Source organism: Garra rufa, chromosome 11 (genome assembly GCF_049309525.1).
Source record: "Garra rufa chromosome 11, GarRuf1.0, whole genome shotgun sequence".
Classification (NCBI taxonomy): Eukaryota; Metazoa; Chordata; class Actinopteri; order Cypriniformes; family Cyprinidae; genus Garra; species Garra rufa.
The window spans coordinates 43,903,204-43,923,859 of record NC_133371.1 but is presented as its reverse complement, the minus strand read 5'-3'; the positions used below and the strand labels follow the sequence as shown (position 1 = coordinate 43,923,859).

Genomic DNA, 20,656 nt, shown 5'->3' with positions numbered 1-20,656 from the left:
ACAGGAGCAACAGAGGTCTCTCTTCTCCGTGTCAGAAAGCCACAGGACGCTTGATGTACGTCAGGACTTCATTAGCACAGACACGAGTTGCCAAACACAAAGAAAACAGTACAACTCTGCTATTTATTTTCCCTCAAGAAACTTTTTTAACAACCCCTCACACATTGGAAGCTCGCACTCTCAGCCAAAAACACCTCAACACCTGAGCTCCTGAGCTCCAGCCAGTAATTTCGCTTTTATAACATTGTCATTGGGGTTTAAGGGTTTATATATTTGTTTATGCATTGGATTATTGTTTAATTATAATTCAGCATTTTTTATGAATGTATAAAACATTTATATACACTATCAGTCAAAAGTTTTTGAACAGGAAGATTTTTAATGTTTTTTAAAGAAGTCTCTTCTGTTTACGTCTGCATTTATTTGATCCAAAGTATATATATAAAAAAAAAAACAGAAAATGTTTAAAATCTTTTTTTCTATTCAGAATTATTTTTAAAATTTTTATTTGAATATATTTTAAAATGTAATTTATTCCTGTGATTTCAAAGCTGAATTTTTAGATAAATGCTGATCTTTAGATCTTTCTATTCATCAAATATTCCTGAAAAACATGACTCAATTGTTTTAAATATTGCTAATAATAATAATAATAATAATAATAAAAATGTTTCTTGAACAGCAAATCAGCATATTAGAATGATTTCTGAAGGATCATGTGACACTAAAGACTGGAGTAATGATGCTGACAATTTAGCTTTGATTACAAGAATAAATTACATTTTAAAATAATACAAATATTTCAAAGTTTTACTGTTTTTGCTGTACTTTGGATCAAATAAATGCAGGCTTGGTGAGCAGAAGAGACATATATATTAGTTGTTTATATCAAGTTTTTTTTATCTATTTGTTTTTCTGTCTATATTTATTTTTATTATTTATTTTGTCTATAATTTTAGTACAGTGTTACTGTTTTGTATTCTGGTTGTATTCTCACATACTGTTCCTTTGAACAATATTTCTGTTGTATGTATCCCATGTAAAGTTATGTGCTTTAAAAAAGAAATCTGTCGCGGTAAAGTTAGGTTAATGCACGAGCACGTGCGCGTGCCCGCAACTGGAGACGTGTTGCTATAACGATAGATGTAAACAGTTTCCAGAAGCGGCTGTTCTGGTGAACGGTGTTGAAGTAAGTACATAAACAAACCCGTGACATTTTGATAAAATATTGTTGATGAAGTATGTTATACAATTAGTACAATACAAACACATTTAATTCATTTTAATGGCTCTGGTATTTGTTTTAGAAAGCTGTAATTATCCTAACGCCAAAATGTGCAGGAAACGACAGTTAATGAGAATAACGTTACATTTGGCGGATTTCTCTCTGTTAGCTGCCTTTTCTTTCATCTTAAATGGTTAAAGTACATACATAGAGAGGAATTATGATAATACCATGTTTTTAGATATGTACCATGATAATACCATCGTATTCTTTGGAATACCTTGCAGAGTACCGTGTTTTATGTCAAATGTGTACATTACATTACTACCATGGTTCTCTGGCCATAAACCATGGTGTTACCATGGTATTATTTGACGTATATTTGAGTAGCATGCAAATACCATGATATTTTATATCAAATATGTACATTAAATTGCAACCATGGTTCTCTGGCCATGAAACATGGTAACTTAGTACCATGGTATTCTTTGACAAATATTTGAGTACCATGCAAATACTATGGTATTTTATGTCAAATGTATACATTACATTGCTACTATGCTTTTCTCTGGTCATAAAAAGCATGGTGATACCATGGTATTCCTTGATGTATATACCATGGTATTTTATGTCAAATGTGTACATGACATTGCTACCGTGGTTTTTTGGCCATGGAACATAGTGGTACCATAGTATTATATGATGTATATTTGAGTACCATGCAAATACCATGGTATTTTATGTCAAATGTATACATTACATTGCTACCATGGTTTTCTCTGTCCATGAAACATGGTGGTACCATGGTATTCTTTGCTGTATATTTGAGTACTATGCAAACACTATGGTATTTTATGTAAAATGTATTCATTACATTGCTACCATGGATCATTGGTCATGAAACATGGTAATACCATGGTATTATTTGACGTATATTTGAGTGCCATGCAAATACAATGGTGTTTAATGTCAAATGTATACATTATATTGCTACCATGGTTCAGTAGTCATGAAACATGGTGATACCATGGTATTCTTTGACATATATTTGAGTACCATGCAAAAACTGTGGTATTTTATGTTATATGTATAGTATACATTACAGTACTATCATGGTTCTCTGGCCATGAAACATTGTGGTACCATGGTATTCTTTGACATACAGTATATTTGAGTACCATGCAAAAACCTTGGTATTTTATGTCAAATGTATACATTGCAAAGCTACCATGGTTCTTTGGCCATGAAACATGGTGGTACCATTGTATTCTTTGATGTATTTTTGAGTATTTGAGGGTGCAGTCATAAAATGCATTGTCATGGTGGTACCATGGTATTCTTTTAAGTACATTGGAGTACCATGAAAATACCATGGTATATACCTAGATATGCCAATCATTCAGTACCATGTTCTTACACCATGACAATCTTTGATGCTGTTATTCATTTCATTGGCCTCTTTGTAGGTTAATTCAGTGAAATTGGTCCTATTGTGTGCTGTGCGTTTCTCACTCAGAACTCTATTTTCTCAGGACACTTCAGTGGAAATTACAGCCTGTGAAGCTTACAGACTGATCAGAGAGCACCATGAATTTAAACAACTTTGTGGTACTTCCCAGCAAGCCCAAGTCAATGAAGTTAAATGTCAGGTTTGAACAGTCGGTTCCCTTGAGTTTCTTTTCACGCTTCAGATTTTTCACATTATTAGCACGTTACACGTTGCATTTGCAAATGGCGGCGCTCCAAATGTTTAGATTCATTTAGTTCATTTTGGCAGAATAACATGATTTTGTGTATTCAGCTGAATGATTGTCTTAAGCAGAGTGACAGTAATAAAAGTCAGAGTCAAGTAAATATGTAGCATGTAAAAAGAATATTTATATACTGTATGTGTATTTTATTTCCCCAGGAACCTCCGGGAACTGCGTATGGAGACATTGCAGCTGGATCAACATGCCAAGGAGATGGAGAACCGTCTGGAGGAGCTCAGACAGCGTATGAACCAGGAGAAAGAGGAAAGGGAGTGAGTAAAATAGGGAAGGGGAGGGACAGCTTGTTGAATTAATGAATGAGTGAGTAGATGAATAAATTAACGAGCCAAACAATGACTGTGACAAAGAGCGTTGAGATAAAAGAGGAAATGTAAACAATGAAACGGCGATGAATAAAATGAAAAACGTAGGAAGAGATAGCAAGTGAAAGACAGAGAATGAGAGACCGTGAGGGTAGGTGTGGAGGCAAAGACAGAGGAACTTCAACAAATAATTTATACAGAATTAATATTCTGTCCATGGTTTTTCACCGTTCCAAAACCTGTATGCAACTACTTTTTGCTTGAATTTTTCCCCATACTATGACAGTTTACAGTGGCTATGGCTGTCAGACTCCAAAAAACAACAACAAAATCTCCATAAAAGTAGTCCATATCACAAAAATCCTACAAAGCCATACATTTACATTCATGTATTTGGCAGACACTTTTCTCTAGTGTGACTGACATGGCATATGCCCTTTCTTAGTTTTAATAAAAATAAATAAACTTAAAAGTATTATTGTCATTTTAGACCACAAAACCAGTCTTAAGTACCAAGGGTATATTTGTAGAAACAGCCAAAAATACATTGTATGGATCAAAATGATCAATAATTAGGATATTAAGCCATGAAGATATTTTGTAAATTTCCTTCTGTAAATATATCAGAAGTTTTGATTAGTAATATGCATTGCTTAGAAGTTCATCTGGACAACTTTAAAGGCGATTTTCTTAGTATTTAGATTTTTTTTTGCACCCTCAGATTCTAGATTTTCAAATAGTTCAAATAGTATCTCAGCCAAATATTGTCCTATTCTAACGTACTTACTTGTTCAGCTTTCGGATGATGTATACATCTCAATGTAAAAAAAAAGACCCTTCTGACTGGTTTTGTGGTTCAGGGTCACATTTGTTTTAAAATATGAACTATAATATTTTCTTTTCCTATTTGAGCCACTTTTACACACTTTTATGTAACTTTGTAAATATACATTAATCTAACTTGACATTCGACATAAAATGTCAATGTCAGTCAAACCCAGTGCATACGTGCTTTCTTAAGGGCATGGGTCACCTAAGTGCAGTGCCTTGCAGAAAGACGCTGACATATACAGTATGGTTAAAGGTTGTGAAAGAAAACCTGAAGTTCTCAAAGTCACCAACTACTGCACATCTTTACAGTTTTATTCTGTTGCATAGAATTTCGCTTTTGTCTGATGAAAACATATGGGTTAGTTTAAAGGAATAGTTCATCTGAAAATTCAGGCCATCTAAGATGTAGATGAGTTTGTTTGTTCATGAGAAGAGATTTGGAGAAATCTAGCATTACATCACTTGCTCCTCAATGGATCTTCTGCAGTAAATGGGTGCCGTTAGAATGAGAGTCCAAACAGCTGATAAAAACATCACAATAATCCACATGTAATCCAAACAACTTTAGTCCATCGATTAATGTTTTGTGAAGTGAAAAGCTGCATGTTTTCTGCGTTAAGACATTTTTTTTGTTTACTTCAAATCATTATTTCTAATTAAATTTTGAGTCCTCTATACCAGGGGTTCCCAACCTTTTTTACCCCAGGGCCCCCCTCCTTCTCCGGTCAATTTTGCAAGGCCCCCCTATGCCTGACATGTCCTCTTATACTGCACTTCCGCAGTAAAGAGAAAATTATTTATTTTTAAACCTTTTTTATTAACCAAAACAACTGTTTTGCCTTTTTATTCTTCTACTGTATGTTATAAAAAAACTCAAAATTCAAACAAACTTTAAATTAAAATTTGAAATATACCTAATCTTTAAAGAAAACCTCTGCTCAATTCTAACTTTTTCAAATTACACACACACACACACACACACACACACACACACACACACACACACACATGTTGGGTTTACATGTTTTATGGGGACATTCCATAGGCGTAACGGTTTTCATACTGTACAAACCGTACTTTCTATCGGCCTACACCTACCCTACACCTAAACCTAGCCCTCACAGGAGATTGTGCACACCTTTACTTCCTCAAAAAAAGTCATTGTGCATGATTTATAAGCCTGTTTCCTCATGGGGACCTGAGAAATGTCCCCACAAGGTCAAAATCTACTGGTATTCCTATCCTTGTGGGGACATTTGGTCCCCACAACGTAATGAATACTAGGTACACACACACACACACACACACACACACACACACACACACACACAGATTTAAAGCTCCTGAATTCTTTAGTTCAGACATTCTTTACAACTTCATAGTAGGCTACTTTTTCTTAAATAAGTTAACCTGCCGTACAAAAGGGAGATACCAAAAGACCACTAAACCTATACCTTTGAACTTGACTGACTGAATAGCTACTGTTTGTATCCATTAAAAAATAATACACAAATTTAAAATACAGCAAATACATTCTAAATCTGTTGAAACACATCGATGTAAAGGTTTGACGAAGACGGGATCAGTGAACTCTGACAGTGCGCGCCTGATGCTCATAAACACCGAGCCTCATTCCTCTTCTAATGGGTGCGCATCCATTATAAAACACTCACAGGACAATAATTTGGACAACTAGGAAAATGTTTTGAAATGTCACGCAAAAATAAGATAGGGATAAGAGCCCCGAGAACACGCATAGTTTGTGAATCAATTGCGGACTTATGCGTGTCTAATGTACGACTCTGATATAGGCCTACACGAGTGTTATACATTAGGCACGCGCAAGTTCTCTATTATTAGCCTACACTAATCGTCTTTACCTTTAAATTAGCGCAACGGTTTGCTTCATGCATGCAGCCGAGAGATGAAACATTAGTTTGCGTACAGCGTTTGGAAGTTTTGAGCCGCCATTCAGTCTGGATTTAACAGTGCGATGAGGCTTGCTGCACCGAGTCTGAAGCAATTAATCACAGAACACGAGAGAGGATGTGCTTTTATTATTTTCATTTAGCACATTAATAATGAAATTAAACAATTATAGGATAATATTTAAATTAATTTTAAGAAATCTCGCGGCTCCCCTGGAGGATCACTGAGGCCCCCTAGTGGGTCGGGACCCCCGGTTGGGAACCGCTGCTCTATACATAATATGGCTTTTTTCAGTGAAAAAGTGATCTTTTCTGAATCAGGAGAGACATATGCACAGATCAAGCACCATTTACAAACAAAACAGTTCTTCTTTTTATTATTATTATTATTATTATTATTAGAAACTACAACAAAACATATACAATTTTAAAAAGACATCCAAATAAATATAACAAAAAAAAAAAAAAAAAAATTGTGTTTACAATGTACATGTCAGATATAAATACACAAAAATACAAATTGACAAGAATACAGATAAATACAACCAAATGTCAATATTCCAAACGACAGCATACATATGTTCACTTTCCAATCAACTTTAACTCTTTAGTAAGGCACTGCAGGCAAAAACACAGTTTTTTCATGCACCTGACAAGTTTGAGATTTTAACCTTTTTGGTTTTTCATTTGTTTTTTTCAGACTAGTGGAGAGAAAACATCCAAGAGACACTGTTAAGTGTTTCTTTTATAGCACTTTATCTATTTGTGTCAATAGATTTCAATTACAATACATATTTGTAAAAGCCGTTTTCTCAAAATGAGTTTTTTCTCCTACACTGAGCCATAAATCTCCACTTCAGTAACACTTACACACACCAAACTTTACATTTGTATTCCTGTCCATATCCTGTTTTTTTTTTCAGAGGGATTTGTTCATATATCATTTGCATGATTTTATACAACATTTTATTCCCCAAAAAACGGTAAAAAAAAAGTATTTTCTGAATTATGGAGTGACAAAATGAGATACCCAAAAATCCTTCTGTAAAAACAGTTGATTCTAATATGTCAAAAAAATTAAACAATAGTTTTGAAAATGACTTTATCCAGTGTTTAGATTTTTGCAAATTAGCACATATTTCATTAAACAATGCCTCCTTTGCATATTAAAACCTAACATTTAAGAAATTTTGTAATACAAAAAAATGTTTGCAGTTATCAAAGTAATCAATCAACTGAGTAAGTAAGGTCATAACTATTAGTTAATTTTTTTACCCTATTCACCGGCAGTGTCTCGCCTTATGCTGCCTTCATGTGATATGGGAAAGATGATGCTTTCCACTTGGTGGAAATTACCAGTGTGTCGTGTTCAGGTGCTTTTGTTGTCGTAGTGAAGAGAAACGTGGCGGACTCGCAATTTGTCCTCACATGCTAACTAACCAACTAAACAGCAGAGAACTTTTAACATCATGCAATGCTTACCATTCAGTATAGTTTCGTTGCTGTCCGCCATGTTGAAAGGTCAAAGTTTATCCCATCTCGGCAGCTCGGGTATCATAAAAAATTTCGAGCTTTCCAGTGGAAATTACAACGTGAGTGGGTGTTCATGTGCAATTTCGAGGTCGGATTTTGGTATTTACCATAATTACGACAGCACATGAAGGCAGCATTAAAGATGATTTTCTTATATTTAGATTTTTTTGCACCCTCAGATTCCAAATTTTCAAACAGTTGTATCTCAGCCAATGGAAAGCTTATTTATTCAGCTTTCAGATGATGTATAAGTCTCAATTTCCAAAAATGGACACCTAAAACTGGTTTTGTGGTCCAGGGTCACTTTTTGGATAGCCTGAGGGTTTGGTTTTCAGCAAACTGTTTTTTTTTTTTGTTTGTTTTTTTTGGTGAACTGTTCCTTTAAGAACAGCATATGATTTGGAAAACTGTGTGAACAACAACCGACTTGTGATGTGAACATACCCTTTGACATTTCAGATAGCATGAGAGGAAAAAGCATGCAAGTTTATGTAGGCAAGGTAGAGCAGAAGTGGAAATGGAGTGACAGGGATGCCATTAGCTTTAAAATCTGATCGTCACATGGAGTGTGCAGCTCCTGCAGGTAATCTCGGGTGATGGTTTGACTTCAGAGCGATCTAGTGTGATGGAATCAGCATAGCCATCGAGTGGAAGGAAATTGAGTCATCTCGGCTCCAGCAGCTCCGCTCTCGCTGCACCGCCATGCTTGTCTTCCCATTTCTCCCAAACAAATTAAGATTAAGTGGGACCCTATGCCAAAACGAGGAAGGCAGGAAATTAGTTTTCTGTCAAAATAAAAGAAAAGGAAAAAATAACATCAGTAGTTATTAATTTGATGTCTTTCTCTCTCTCTCTTTCTTTTCTCGGCCCGGCCCCTTTTCCTCAGCTCTTCATTAATAACACTAAAATGTGACCTGTGTAGGTCCGCCTCATGAATTTATAGTGGCGGCCGTTTTAGGCTTACATATAAGCTCATAATTCAACAGAGGAGGGAAACACTACAGTAATAAGGTAGATGCAGTGAATACATCATATACCTCTAAACAAATGCAAACATATACATGCAGTCGGTCAGGATGAATTATGTTGAGATAGCGTGAAGAATGAATTTATTCGTAATTTAACATATTTGTGCTTGGAAAGCAGATATATCAGTGAGACGGAAAGCCAAATGGAAACAATAGCATGAAGCCATTCCTGTGAGTTCTTCATGGGGATGGACGGCACCAATTGTAGCTGTATCAATAACATACTGCAGCACTTCGCGATAATCAGATGAATGAATGCAGTGAGAATGCAGCTACAGACAAGATGTCTGCGAGATCTGGGCCATGTACTGGAACTGTCATATTAAGGGATGTAAGCGGTACCGTATCTAAATTACGATTGCCTCCATACAGGCGTTTTTAAATAAAACTGTTTTAGATTAGCTCTTATCGGCTGCCATTAATCAAAGCAGAACTTCTGTCGCGGGTGCCGTGCTGGGAATGGTTGATGTTATCGTCCTCCATGCTCAACCTGCTCACTGTTTATTGTAGCGAAGGCAGAGGACTAACGGGCCACAGGTGAATTCATAAGAGCAGGTGAGAGCAGACCGGCTCTGGCATTATATGCTCAGTGGGTGAATAAACTGTACTTTACTTTAGTTTCTTTGCATACTTTGTTGTTGTTTTTCCCTTCAGAGCTGGACATCAGTATACACTATAGTTCAAAAGTTTGGACTTTTTAAGGAGAAATTATTCATTTTATTCAAAAAGAATGCTCTAAATTGGTCAAAAGTGAAAGTAAAAATCTGAATATTGGAGTGATTTCTGAAGGATCATGTGACACTGAAGACTGAAGTAGTGATGCTAAAATTCAACTTTGCATCACAGGAATAAATTACATTTTAAAATATATTAAGACAGAAAACTATGGAAGTCAATGTCTATAACAGAAATAAAAATTAAAAAGGTAATAGCAACTTTTTATCTCACAATTCAGACTTTTTTTTTTCTCAGGAACATAAACTCTGAGTTGCAAGATATAAACAAATGGTTGAGTTTACATCTCGCTATTCTGAGTTTTTCTCAGAATTTTAAGTTTACATCTTGCAAATCTTGCAAAATATAAAATGTAAAACTTTTTATCTCACAATGTGAAGTTTTTTTCTCAGAATTGTGAGTTTATAACTCTTAATTAAATTCTTAGAAAAATGTTATGGGGAAAAAAAAAAGGAATTGAGAGCTAGGAATTCACAATTTTTTTCTAGTATTTGTATCCCGTGTCTGAAACAAGCTTCCATATAAATTAGTTTAATGGAAAAAAAGTCAAATCTATGAATAATTCAGGATGATTAAATAAGGCTATTTAAGGGATTTTTTGTGTATTCTGTGTATTTGTATGCTTATTAAATTACACTACCGGTCAAAAGTTTTTGAACGGTAAGATTTTTAATGTTTTTTAAAGTCTCTTCTGCTCACTAAGCCTGTATTTATTTGATCCAAAGTACAGCAAGAACAGTAGAATTATGAAATATTTTTACTATTTAAAATAACTGCTTTCTATTTGAATATATTTTAAAATGTAATTTATTCCTGTGATCAAAGCTAAATTTTCAGCATCATTACTCTAGTCTTCAGTATCACATGATCCTTCAGAAATCATTTATTATCCTAATCATTTATGATTCTTTGATGAATAGAAAGGTCCAAAGATCAGCAAGAAAGAAATTTTAGAAATGAATACTTTTATTTAGCAAGGATGCTTAAAAATGATCAGAAGTGATGATAAAAACATTTATAATGTTACAAAAGATTTCTATTTCAGATAAATGCTGTTCTTCTGAACTTTCTATTCATCAAGGAAACCTAAAAAAATTCTGCTCAGCTGTTCTTCACATAATAATACTGTATTTTTTTTGAGCAGCAAATCAGAATATTATAATGATTTCTGAAGGATCATGTGACTGGAGTAATGATGCTAAAAATTCAGCATTGAGATTACAGGAATAAATTACATTTTAAAATATATTAAAATAGAAAACAGTTATTTTAAATAGTAAAAATATTTTAAAAAAATTGTACTGTTTTTGCTGTACTTTGGATCAAATAAATGCAGGCTTGGTGAGCAGAAGATATGTCTTTTAAAACATTACAAATCCTACTGTTCAAAAACTTTTGACTGATATTGTTTGTTATATTAAAGCTGCAGTCTGTATCTTTCTTTGTGTTCAAAATGTACAAAATGTATATAATAAGCGAGTACATCATGAATCCATTTTCCGAACTGTGTTTTTGGCTTATTCTGAATCACTGCGGTACACCTATAATATGTTTTTATATTCTATTTCAGACTGGTTCTGGTAGAAACCTGTGTTATTCGTCATAGACATTAACAGAGAGAACAATCAAGCTACAATATTCTTCCGCAAGACACATGCAGTTCTGTTTATGAACCGCTGGACTGCCAAAAGTTACAGACTGCAGCTTTAAATAATGTTTAAATGGTTAACTTAAATTGTGTTCCAAGTTGATTTATTGGAAGACTTGCACTTTTAGAGGCCGTTGTTGTATCACTCTGAAGTTTGATTGAACACAAGGTGTAATAGTGTAACCTCTCACCTGTCCCACTGCTGCCACACAATGAACTGGAGTCGCTGAAGAGTCTGATGTCTGTGACCCTGACAGGAGATAAGTGTTTGTCTTGTTGGTTGGCACTCAGTGTGCGCACGATGGTAATCCGCCAGTTGTTAGCACAACTGCCACGTTGCCTGTGCGTTTCCCCATAATGCTGACAGGCAGGCTTGAGCGTGGTTAATCCCCATCCCAAACGCCCGTCTCCATCAGACTGATAAAGGCCAGCACATAAACAGCACTTAATGAGAGTGGACAGCACGCAGAGGAAGTGTCCTCTCTCCCTGCTGGCCCCTTCCAAAAGTCTATGACTTTCTCAGTCTTTCATAATATGAGATGGATTTTAGTGGAGCTGCTGAGCTGTGTATTTTTAGTCTGATCTATTCATGACTTTTCCTATTGCTTAGGGTTACATATTTAAACAAACTCCTAACTCTAAGTATTAAAGTATTACTATTCTAAACGATTAGATTTATTATTTTTGCCTGGTGGAAGATAAAATTCTGTTAAATACACTACCAGTTAAACGTTTTTGAACAGTAGGATTTTTAATGTTTAATGTTAAAGTCTTTTCTGCTTATCAAGCCTGCATTTATTTGATCCAAAGTACAGCAAAAACAGTAACATTTTGAAATATATTTACTATTTAAAAAACTGTTTTCTATGTGAATATATTTTAAAATGTAATTTATTTCTGTGATTTCAAAACTAAATTTTTAGCATCATTACTTCAGTCACATGATCCTTCAGAAATCATTCTAATATTTTGATTTGCTGCTTAATAACAATTATTATTATTATTATGTTGAAAACTGCTGAGTAGAAGCATTCTTGCTAAATAAAGGTATTAATTTTGATCATTTCTTTCCAAAAAATAAATAAATAATAATAATACAAACTATACCGACTCCAAGCTTTTGGATGGTATAGTGTATAATGTTACAAAAGCTTTTTATTTCAGATGAATGCTGATTTATTTACTTAACTGTGTTAAATATTGATAATAATAATAATAATAATAAATATGTTTCTAAAACAGCAAATCAACATATTAGAATCATTTCTGAAGGATCATGTGACACTGAACACTGGAGTAATGATGCTGAAAATTTAGCTTTGCTTCACAGGAATAAATTACATTTTAAAATATATTCAAATAGAAAACAGTTATTTTAAATAGTATAAATATTTCAAAATTGTACTGTTTTTGCTGTACTTTGGATCAAATAATTTCAGGCTTGGTGAGCAGAAGAGACTCCTTTAAAAACATTTAAAATCTTTTCTTTTCAAGAACTTTTGACTGGTAGTGTGTATATGTATATTTTTGGTTTAATTTGTTTAAAAGAAAATATTTATATACTTAGAATTTTTTTAAATAATCAGAAAACCTTAATCAGAAAAATGTATCATGATAATAATAAGAAATGTTTCTTGAGCAGCAAATTAGAATATTATAATGATTCTAAAGGATCATGTGACACTGAAGACTGGAGTAATGATGCTGAAATTTCAGCTTTGCGTCACAGGAATAACTTCTATTTTAAAACATATCCAAATAGAAAAGAGTTATTTTAAATTATAATAATATTTCTCAATTTTAGTGTATATTTAATCAAATAAATGCAGCCTTGGTGAGCATAAAATAAATAAGTTTGGGACCACCTCATAAGTTTGGTTTGATGTAACCTAGCATTGAAATAACTTTCACTGTTGTGCTCCAGAGCAAGACTTTTAACCTTAAGATGGTTCCAAGGGATCTGTCTCTAATTAGTAAACATTAAGTTGGTTTGACAAATTAGTAAATTAGTAATAAGAAAAATTTTGAGTGCCTACCTCTGAAGATGTGAAAATATTGAGCTCAAGCATTTCAGTGCCAAAGTCATAGGACCTGTCAACAACTACACATCCCTCTAGGATTTTGATATGAACACCATTTCATTCCTGATTTATTGTTTCAGAATTTTTCAGACGGCCAACTTAACAGTTTCACAACCCACATAAAAAAACGTTTTAAAACCACGGTTACCTCTTTACTTCTTACGAAATTATATCATACAAGCAGACACACATAACAAACATTTCCATCCTTTGAACACACTCAGGCTCGCGGCTTTATGCCAACACAACAGCCCACTCTAAACAAACGTCCTCCCCCGCAATCACGCCGTGAATTATTTAGACTGTTGATTTGATGTGGCAACCAAAACAACAAATCAGAAAACAAATGAAGTCGACCTCCGTCCGTGTGAATTATGTAGGGCAGAAGCTTTCATGTACTGTTTGTGTTTGTTTTTCACTATTTGATATGTGCTTAATTAAAAGTTAACCATGAGTTATTCACTGGATTTTAAGGGGTTTTTAAGAAGTATAGATACTAAGTACATTTCTGTGATATTTCCACACAGGAAAATGGGAGCTTCTCATTGGCGTTCAGCACAGCCTGGAGTTCAAAGTGTCAGGACGAACATGGAGAACGCACCTCACAGAGTAAGAGTTTTCTCACCAGTCTGAATGCAGATACACAAATTAAGTCTGCACTGCAAAAATGCTTTTCTTACTTAAATTTTTGTCTTGTTTCCAGCCAAAATATAGCCTGGCTAACGCCAGACCACGTTATGACTTCGTCATGATTCGTGGTCTGGGAACCACATGTTCATTTTCTCGTATTTGAGGCGTGGTTTACGAATGCCCAGAGCCGTTTATTGGGTGCTACGAATGTCTATCAAATGCGCCTGTGCGTAGCTCATAGCCAATCGTTTCAGTCATACCGGATGACGTATACAGAGCGATGGTTTAACGCCAAAAGTTGCTCTTTTTTCAAAATAAACTTGCGTTCTAAACTACTTAGAACACTATCTAAGGGGCCGTTCACATGTCGCGTCTTTTGCGCGCTAAAGTTCGTTATTTCAAATGTAGACGCGCGGTATGCGCGCACATAATGGAAGCGACGCGGTTGCGACGCACTCGCGTTTTCCATGCGCAAGCTACAGAGCGGTTTGGAAAGGAGAAAGTGACGCGCCTAGCGTTTTCCACGCGTTTTTAGGCACGACATGTTAACGGCTGCATCGAATGATAACTTGCTGCCATGCTGGATCCAAACAAACTGCTTCGGTGAGTCGCGACGCATAGAAGGCGTCGTCGTCTTGCTGCTCCCTCCCCGTTCTGTGATTGGTTCCCTATCTGAGGTGAAAATTTGGTCCATGGTTTCCATGCTACCTTCCAGCGTGAATAAAATCGCGCTGCGCGGAAGGCAGCATGGGGACACCCAGGCTAGCCAAAATATCAAAAAATTCTTAAATCAAGAAGGATTTTCTAGACAAGTAAAAATTATTTTCTCGTTTCAGAAAAAACAAGTCAAAATTAAGTGAGTTTTTGCTTAGAACAAGCAAAATAATCTGCCAGTGGGGTAAGCAAAACCCCACTTGTTTCAAGCAAAAACAAACTTAATTTTGACTTGTAGAAAATCATTTCTTGTCTAGAAAATCCTTCTTGATTTAAGAATTTTTAGATATTTTGGCTGGAAACAAGACAAAAAAATCTAAGTAAGAAAAACAATTTTTGCAGTGTGCCTGTCTGTCTGTTTAAAATATCCAGTCTTAATCAGGCCGACTTTACCTTTATTCATGCCAGAGACGGTCCAAAAACTTGGACACACTTTCTAGAATTAACTGCGTGAACGGTTCACCGCTGGTTTTGGTGATAATGTGGTGTTTGAAATATGTTGTTTCGGGCAGCTCTCTCCGGGCAAGATGAAGATTAGAGTGCTGAAGGACGAGCCTGTGCCAGGTGGGTGGACTGGAATCTGAGATGTGCTTTGCCTGGCTTGTTTTGAACTCCCTTTTCCCTCAAATTCATCACTTGGGCACTATATTAAAGTTTTAGTTTCATAACCCTATTTTTTTGTCAGAATTTTGAGTCAAAGTTGTCTTTGACTCTGTGCCAAACCCTAATAAGCTAACTATTTTCTGACACAAAACTTGTTTTAATAGACAGCATAATTATTAAGGTATCACATGTTTTTATTTTTAAGCCTTATTTTTAGTTTTGCCTTATTTTTAGGCAAATATCCTTATAACAAGATAAACGTACTTGACAAGCCACACACTGAGTAAGATAAGATTTGTTTTCAGAGAACATCTATTGAATTATTATTATTATTTTTTCACCCCATTGGCAAACTGTTCTTGTTTTAAAAACAAATTAGACAAGCTTTAGTGAGATTTGTACATTGATTTGTCCAAGAAAAAAAAATCATTTAAAATACATTCTCTGAAAACAAGACTGAAATAAAGATAACAATAATGATCTTTTGTGAGGCGAAAAAAGTGCTACAAGTGAAATGTCAATTCTAAATGTATTTTATTCAGCACTGCAAAGTTTTGATTAAAATGGCTCCATCTAATTAAAAAATTGGCTATTTTACCCAAAAGTTTCTTTCATGCAGGGTCCTGTGTTTCCCAGATTTATATGGCACATAATGAACACTTGACAAAGGATTTTTTGTTCCCAGGGTTAAACTATTGAACAGTAGTAAAATGCTATGGACCAGCTCTGTTTGAATCTACTATGGTGTTAGTCGAGTCTCACATGTGGAGCACTATTTGTGTGTTAAAGGTCCACTGAAGTGCTTTTAAACATGCAGTGTTATTCTATGTGTTGATGTAATTTCAACTGAAACAGCCAATAGCGTTTCATTTATATCAAAGCCTGGGCTTTGTTGAGCTCAGTAAAGCTGCATTTGACAACATGTGGCAACCACAGTCTCATCAATATCGCATTAAAAATCTGTTTTTTAACATCTTTGAAAATTTATTAGAACTAAAAAACTGAAATGATTCCATTTCATAAGTATTCATACCGGGACAGTTGAAATTTAGGTTAGGAGCTTTCATATTGCTTGTAGATGTTACTACACTTCAAGTGAATTTAACCTGTGGAAGATTTATTTGAATGGTCATGATTTGGAAGGGCACACACATCTTAATAAAAGGTCTAACAGCTGAAAATGCATATCAGAGTGCAAACCAAGCCCTGAGGAAAAAAAAAACTGCCTGTAGAGCACAGAAACAGGATTGGATCAAGCCACACATTTGGGGAAGAGTTCAGAAAAAAAATCACTGGATTGAAGGTTCAAAGAAGCATGTAGTATCCATTACCCTTAATGGAAGTAGTTTGAAACTACCAGGACTCTTCCTAGAGCTGGTCTCCTGGCCAAACTGAGCAATTCATGGAGAAGGGCCTTGGTTAGACTGGTGACCAAGAACCTGATGGTCATTATAGTTGAGCTCCATGATCTTATGCAGAGATAGGAGACACCTACAGAAGAACAAACTTCACTGCAATGCTCTACAGATCTGGGCTTTATGGTGGTGAGGCCAAACTCCTCTCCTCCAAAAAAGCACTTAAAAGACCCTTAGACTGTGAGAAACAAGATTCTGTGGTCTGATGAACCTCAATTTCTCAAGCATCATGTTTAAAGGAAACCAGGCACTGCTCATCACCTGCAGAGTACATCCCAAAAGTAAAGTGTGGTGGTAGCAGCCTCATGCTGTGGGGAGTTTTTTCAGTGGTAGGGACTGAGGGACTTATCAGAGTTGAAGAAAAGCTCAATGCACCAAAATTTTGAGATAACCTTAATGAAAACCTAGTCCAGAGCATTCAAAAACCTCAGACTGGGCTGAAGGTTCAATGTTTCAAAAGGACAATGACCCTAAGCTCAAGCAAGAGTGACTTATAGACAACTCTGTGAATGTCCTTAAGTGGCCCATCCAAAATCTAGGCTTGAACCCAATTAAACATTTCTGGAGAAACCGGAAAATGTCTGCCAGACCCCATCCAAGCTGACAGAGCTTGAGAGGTGAAGAAGTGAGGAGAAGAATGGCAGACAATTGTCAAATTCTGATGAGCAAAGCTTGTCATACCCAAAAAGACTGTAAAGGTGCTTCATCTGCTTCAGCTAAGTATTGAGTTATGGGTATGAATACTTATGCCATGTACTCATTTTAGTTTTTGTTTCAAGTTGTGACAATTCTGTTTTTGCATTATAATTATGGTATATGGAGTGTAAATTTATGTGGAAAAAGTAATTTAAAGCAGTATAACATAAGACGTGAAAAAATGAAGGGGTATGAATACTTTCGCAAGGCACTGTATGGAACTGATTTCATGTGTGTGTGTGTGTGTGTGTGTGTGTGTGTGTGTTTGTATGACAGCAGCTGTACAGAAGCAGGTAATAGCGGAACCAGCCACCAAGGTACATGGCACTAACAGGAAGCTTAACCTGAGGGGAAAAGTCTGTGGACAGTGTGAAGTTCAGCTGGCTGGACTAGTGAGTTTCCATCCGTTCTGGTATATGAACAGAATTATACTGAATTATACTGAACTATCCATGCCTTTCATTCATCATGCCTCAGGTATACACTATACCGCTCAAACGTTTGAGGTTGGTATAATTTTTCATCAAGATTGCATTTATTTGATTCTAAATATGGTCAAAACAGTAATTTTGTGAAATATTATTACTATTTGACTATTACTATGTTTTTTTAAAATGTAATTTATTGTGACACAAAGCTGAATTTTCAGCATCATTACTCCAGTCTTCAGTGTCACACGATCCTTCAGAAATCACTCTAATATGCTGATTTGCTGTTCAAGAAACCTTATTATCGATGTTGGAAATGTTATTTTTGTGAATATTGTGAAACATTTTTCAGGTTTCTCTTATGAATAGAAAGTTGAATAGAACAGCATTTATTTGAAATAGACTTTTTTGTAACAATGTACAGTACATGTCTTTACTGTCACTTGTGACCCTGGACCACAAAACCATTCATAAGTCATTGTTTAAAATTTAGATTTATACATCATCTGAAAGCTGAATAAATAAGCTTTCAATTAAAGTATGATGTATTGATGTTTGTTAGGATAGGACCATGGCCGTAATACAGCTATTTGAAAATCTGGAATCTGAGGGTGCAAAAAAATAAATACATTTTTTTTGAGAAAATTACCTTCAAATTTGTTTAAATGAAGTTCTTAGCAATGCTTATTAATAATAAAAAAATAAGTTTTGATATATGTGACCCTGGACCACAAAACCAGTCATAAGGTTAAATTTTACAAAACTGAGATGTATGCATCATCTGAAAGTTCAATAAATAAGCTTTCTATTGATATATGGTTTGTTAGGATACGACGATATTTGGCCGAGATACATCTATTTGAAAATCTGGAATCTGAGGGTGCAAAAAAATAAATAAATTTTTTTTGAGAAAATTACCTTCAAATTTGTTTAAATGAAGTTCTTAGCAATGCTTATTAATAATAAAAAAAATAAGTTTTGATATATTTGCAGTAAATTTACAAAATATCTTCATGGAACATGATCTTTACTTAATATCCTAATGATTTTTGGCATAAAAGAAAAGTCTATCATTTTGACCCATACAATGTATGGGACTATTGCTACAGTTATACCCGTGTGACTTATGTTTTGTGGTCCAGGGTCACACTTTTAAACAGTTTATGCATCCTTGCTGAATAAAAGCATTACTTGCTTTCCGAAATAAAATGTATGAGTGTTTCTGGGGAAGTTAATCAGAGTATTTGCAAAAGTTTGCAAAGTTCAGGGTGGTTCAACTTTAAAAAACATGCAATAGTTTTCTTTAAGACACTTTGTAGCAGGTAAACAAGACATCCTTGAGAAACAGTATATTCCATTTTTTTTTTCTGTGAAATTATCATTTCTGCACATACAGATACTTTGTGTACAACTTTTCACGAAGACCATGCCATGCCACTTCTATTATTATTTTTTCCCCCACATGTCTATTATAGTAGTACCATGAACTTCAGATAAAACCATCACGGTTATTAAACAGACTAAACTGCAGTGTGAACCAGACTTCATACCCATTGTTAAAGTCTGGCTCTTGAAGACTAAAGTGCATGACACAAGGGTTTGTTATCCTCCATCAATTCGAATAAAAGAGCTCCCTCAGCTCTTGAAAGTAAGATCCCACTTTTTCCTTTGGCAGCAGTAGATTGAACTCCTGCTAAATACAGTGCTGCAAATATATTCCTACTCATCCGACAGCAAAGAAGACATGAAGTGCAGATTCTGTAGTCAGTTTGGGGAGAATACCGCCGCTGTAATTTATTTCAGCGGTGTCGTGCTGAAATGAGACCTTTTTTATGTGGCCATTAAAGGAGCCGGTAATGGGCACAGCTGTAGATTCACAGAGCAGCACTGTATTTACCCTTTTCTTTATTCACTCTCTCTGTGTGTGTGCATGTTTGTGTGGCCATATTAAAGGGGACCCTGTCACCCTTGGGAGATTTGAGACTTTCATGCACTGCTCAAGTGTGTGTGTGTGTGTGTGTGTGTGTGTGTGTGTGTGTGTGTGTGTGTGAAGGGGACTCGAGTGCTTTGAGACAGACAGTCTCGAGGTGAAATGTACCTGTGGAATTTGCACACAGGCATTTGGCTGTCAAAGACAGCAAGTGTGTTAAAGCGATTGTTCGGAGTGTGTGTGTGTCTGTCTCGATGTATTAATGGATGTGTAGAGCCAAGGCTTCCTAAGGGTTTCTTCCGTGCTCACTCACACAACCCTAGAGGAACCCACAGGAGCTAAAGTTGAGCTGAAAGCTGTTGTTTTGTTCAGAATACAATGTACTGTACTGTTTACTGCAAAATGCCTAGTATACACTAGATACTGTCTGCCTACTTAATTTTTCAATAGCATGGGAAATATACTTTTCAGACATCATGCTTTTAAATCAGATGCATATTGTACACAGAAATGGCTGGTATCTCCAATATCTTTCAGTAGTTAGCTGAAAGTAAACTAGAAACTAGACATACATGAGCAGAACTGTATATTCCACATTGTGAAATTATCTGTAAATGTCTGCTATGAAGATGTACAACTTTGGCTTTCAAGTAGTAAACATCTGGACTTGCAAAGTGTACACACTTACATTTGAATGACTTTAGATTAAATGGTATGTAAAACAAAACAAAAACTGTGACTGGTCACTTGACCTGAAGTTGCAAAGTACAAAACTATGGCTGAACTTAGAAAACATACTACCTTTATGTTTCTTATCTTTATCTGACATAAATATTGTAAGTTTCAGACTATAGTCAGTGTAATTTTAGCCTATTATTTATATATTATTAAAATAATATTTTGGTTGAGCTTTCATTTTTATATTTTCGTTTAAATTTTAATAGTAATTTTCTATGAGCTCTTTTTTTTAATCTTTTTGTCTAGATTTTTATTTAGGTTTTAGCCATTTTAGTACTTGAACTCAAGACAAATTTTCAACTAAACTAAACATTAAAGTTTAAGTTTACATTTTTTCATCTAATATTTTGTCATAATTTTGTTCTATTTAGCTTTCATTTATTTTGTATTTATGTTTTAGTAATTTTAGTACTCAAAGA

The 20,656-nt window shown here is 35.0% G+C and overlaps 1 protein-coding gene across 1 annotated transcript in view; it reads left to right on the top strand.

Annotated features, from left to right (window-relative positions):
- Positions 1-2,812: 2,812 nt before the first annotated feature.
- zbbx (zinc finger, B-box domain containing) overlaps positions 2,813-20,656 on the top strand; it is a 38,665-nt gene continuing 20,821 nt past the window's right edge. The window contains exons 1-5 of the mRNA XM_073850029.1: positions 2,813-2,874; positions 3,135-3,248; positions 13,611-13,692; positions 14,940-14,991; positions 17,421-17,533. Of these exons, the coding sequence (XP_073706130.1) occupies positions 2,813-2,874; positions 3,135-3,248; positions 13,611-13,692; positions 14,940-14,991; positions 17,421-17,533 (423 nt within the window). The remainder of the gene's footprint in view (positions 2,875-3,134; positions 3,249-13,610; positions 13,693-14,939; positions 14,992-17,420; positions 17,534-20,656) is intronic.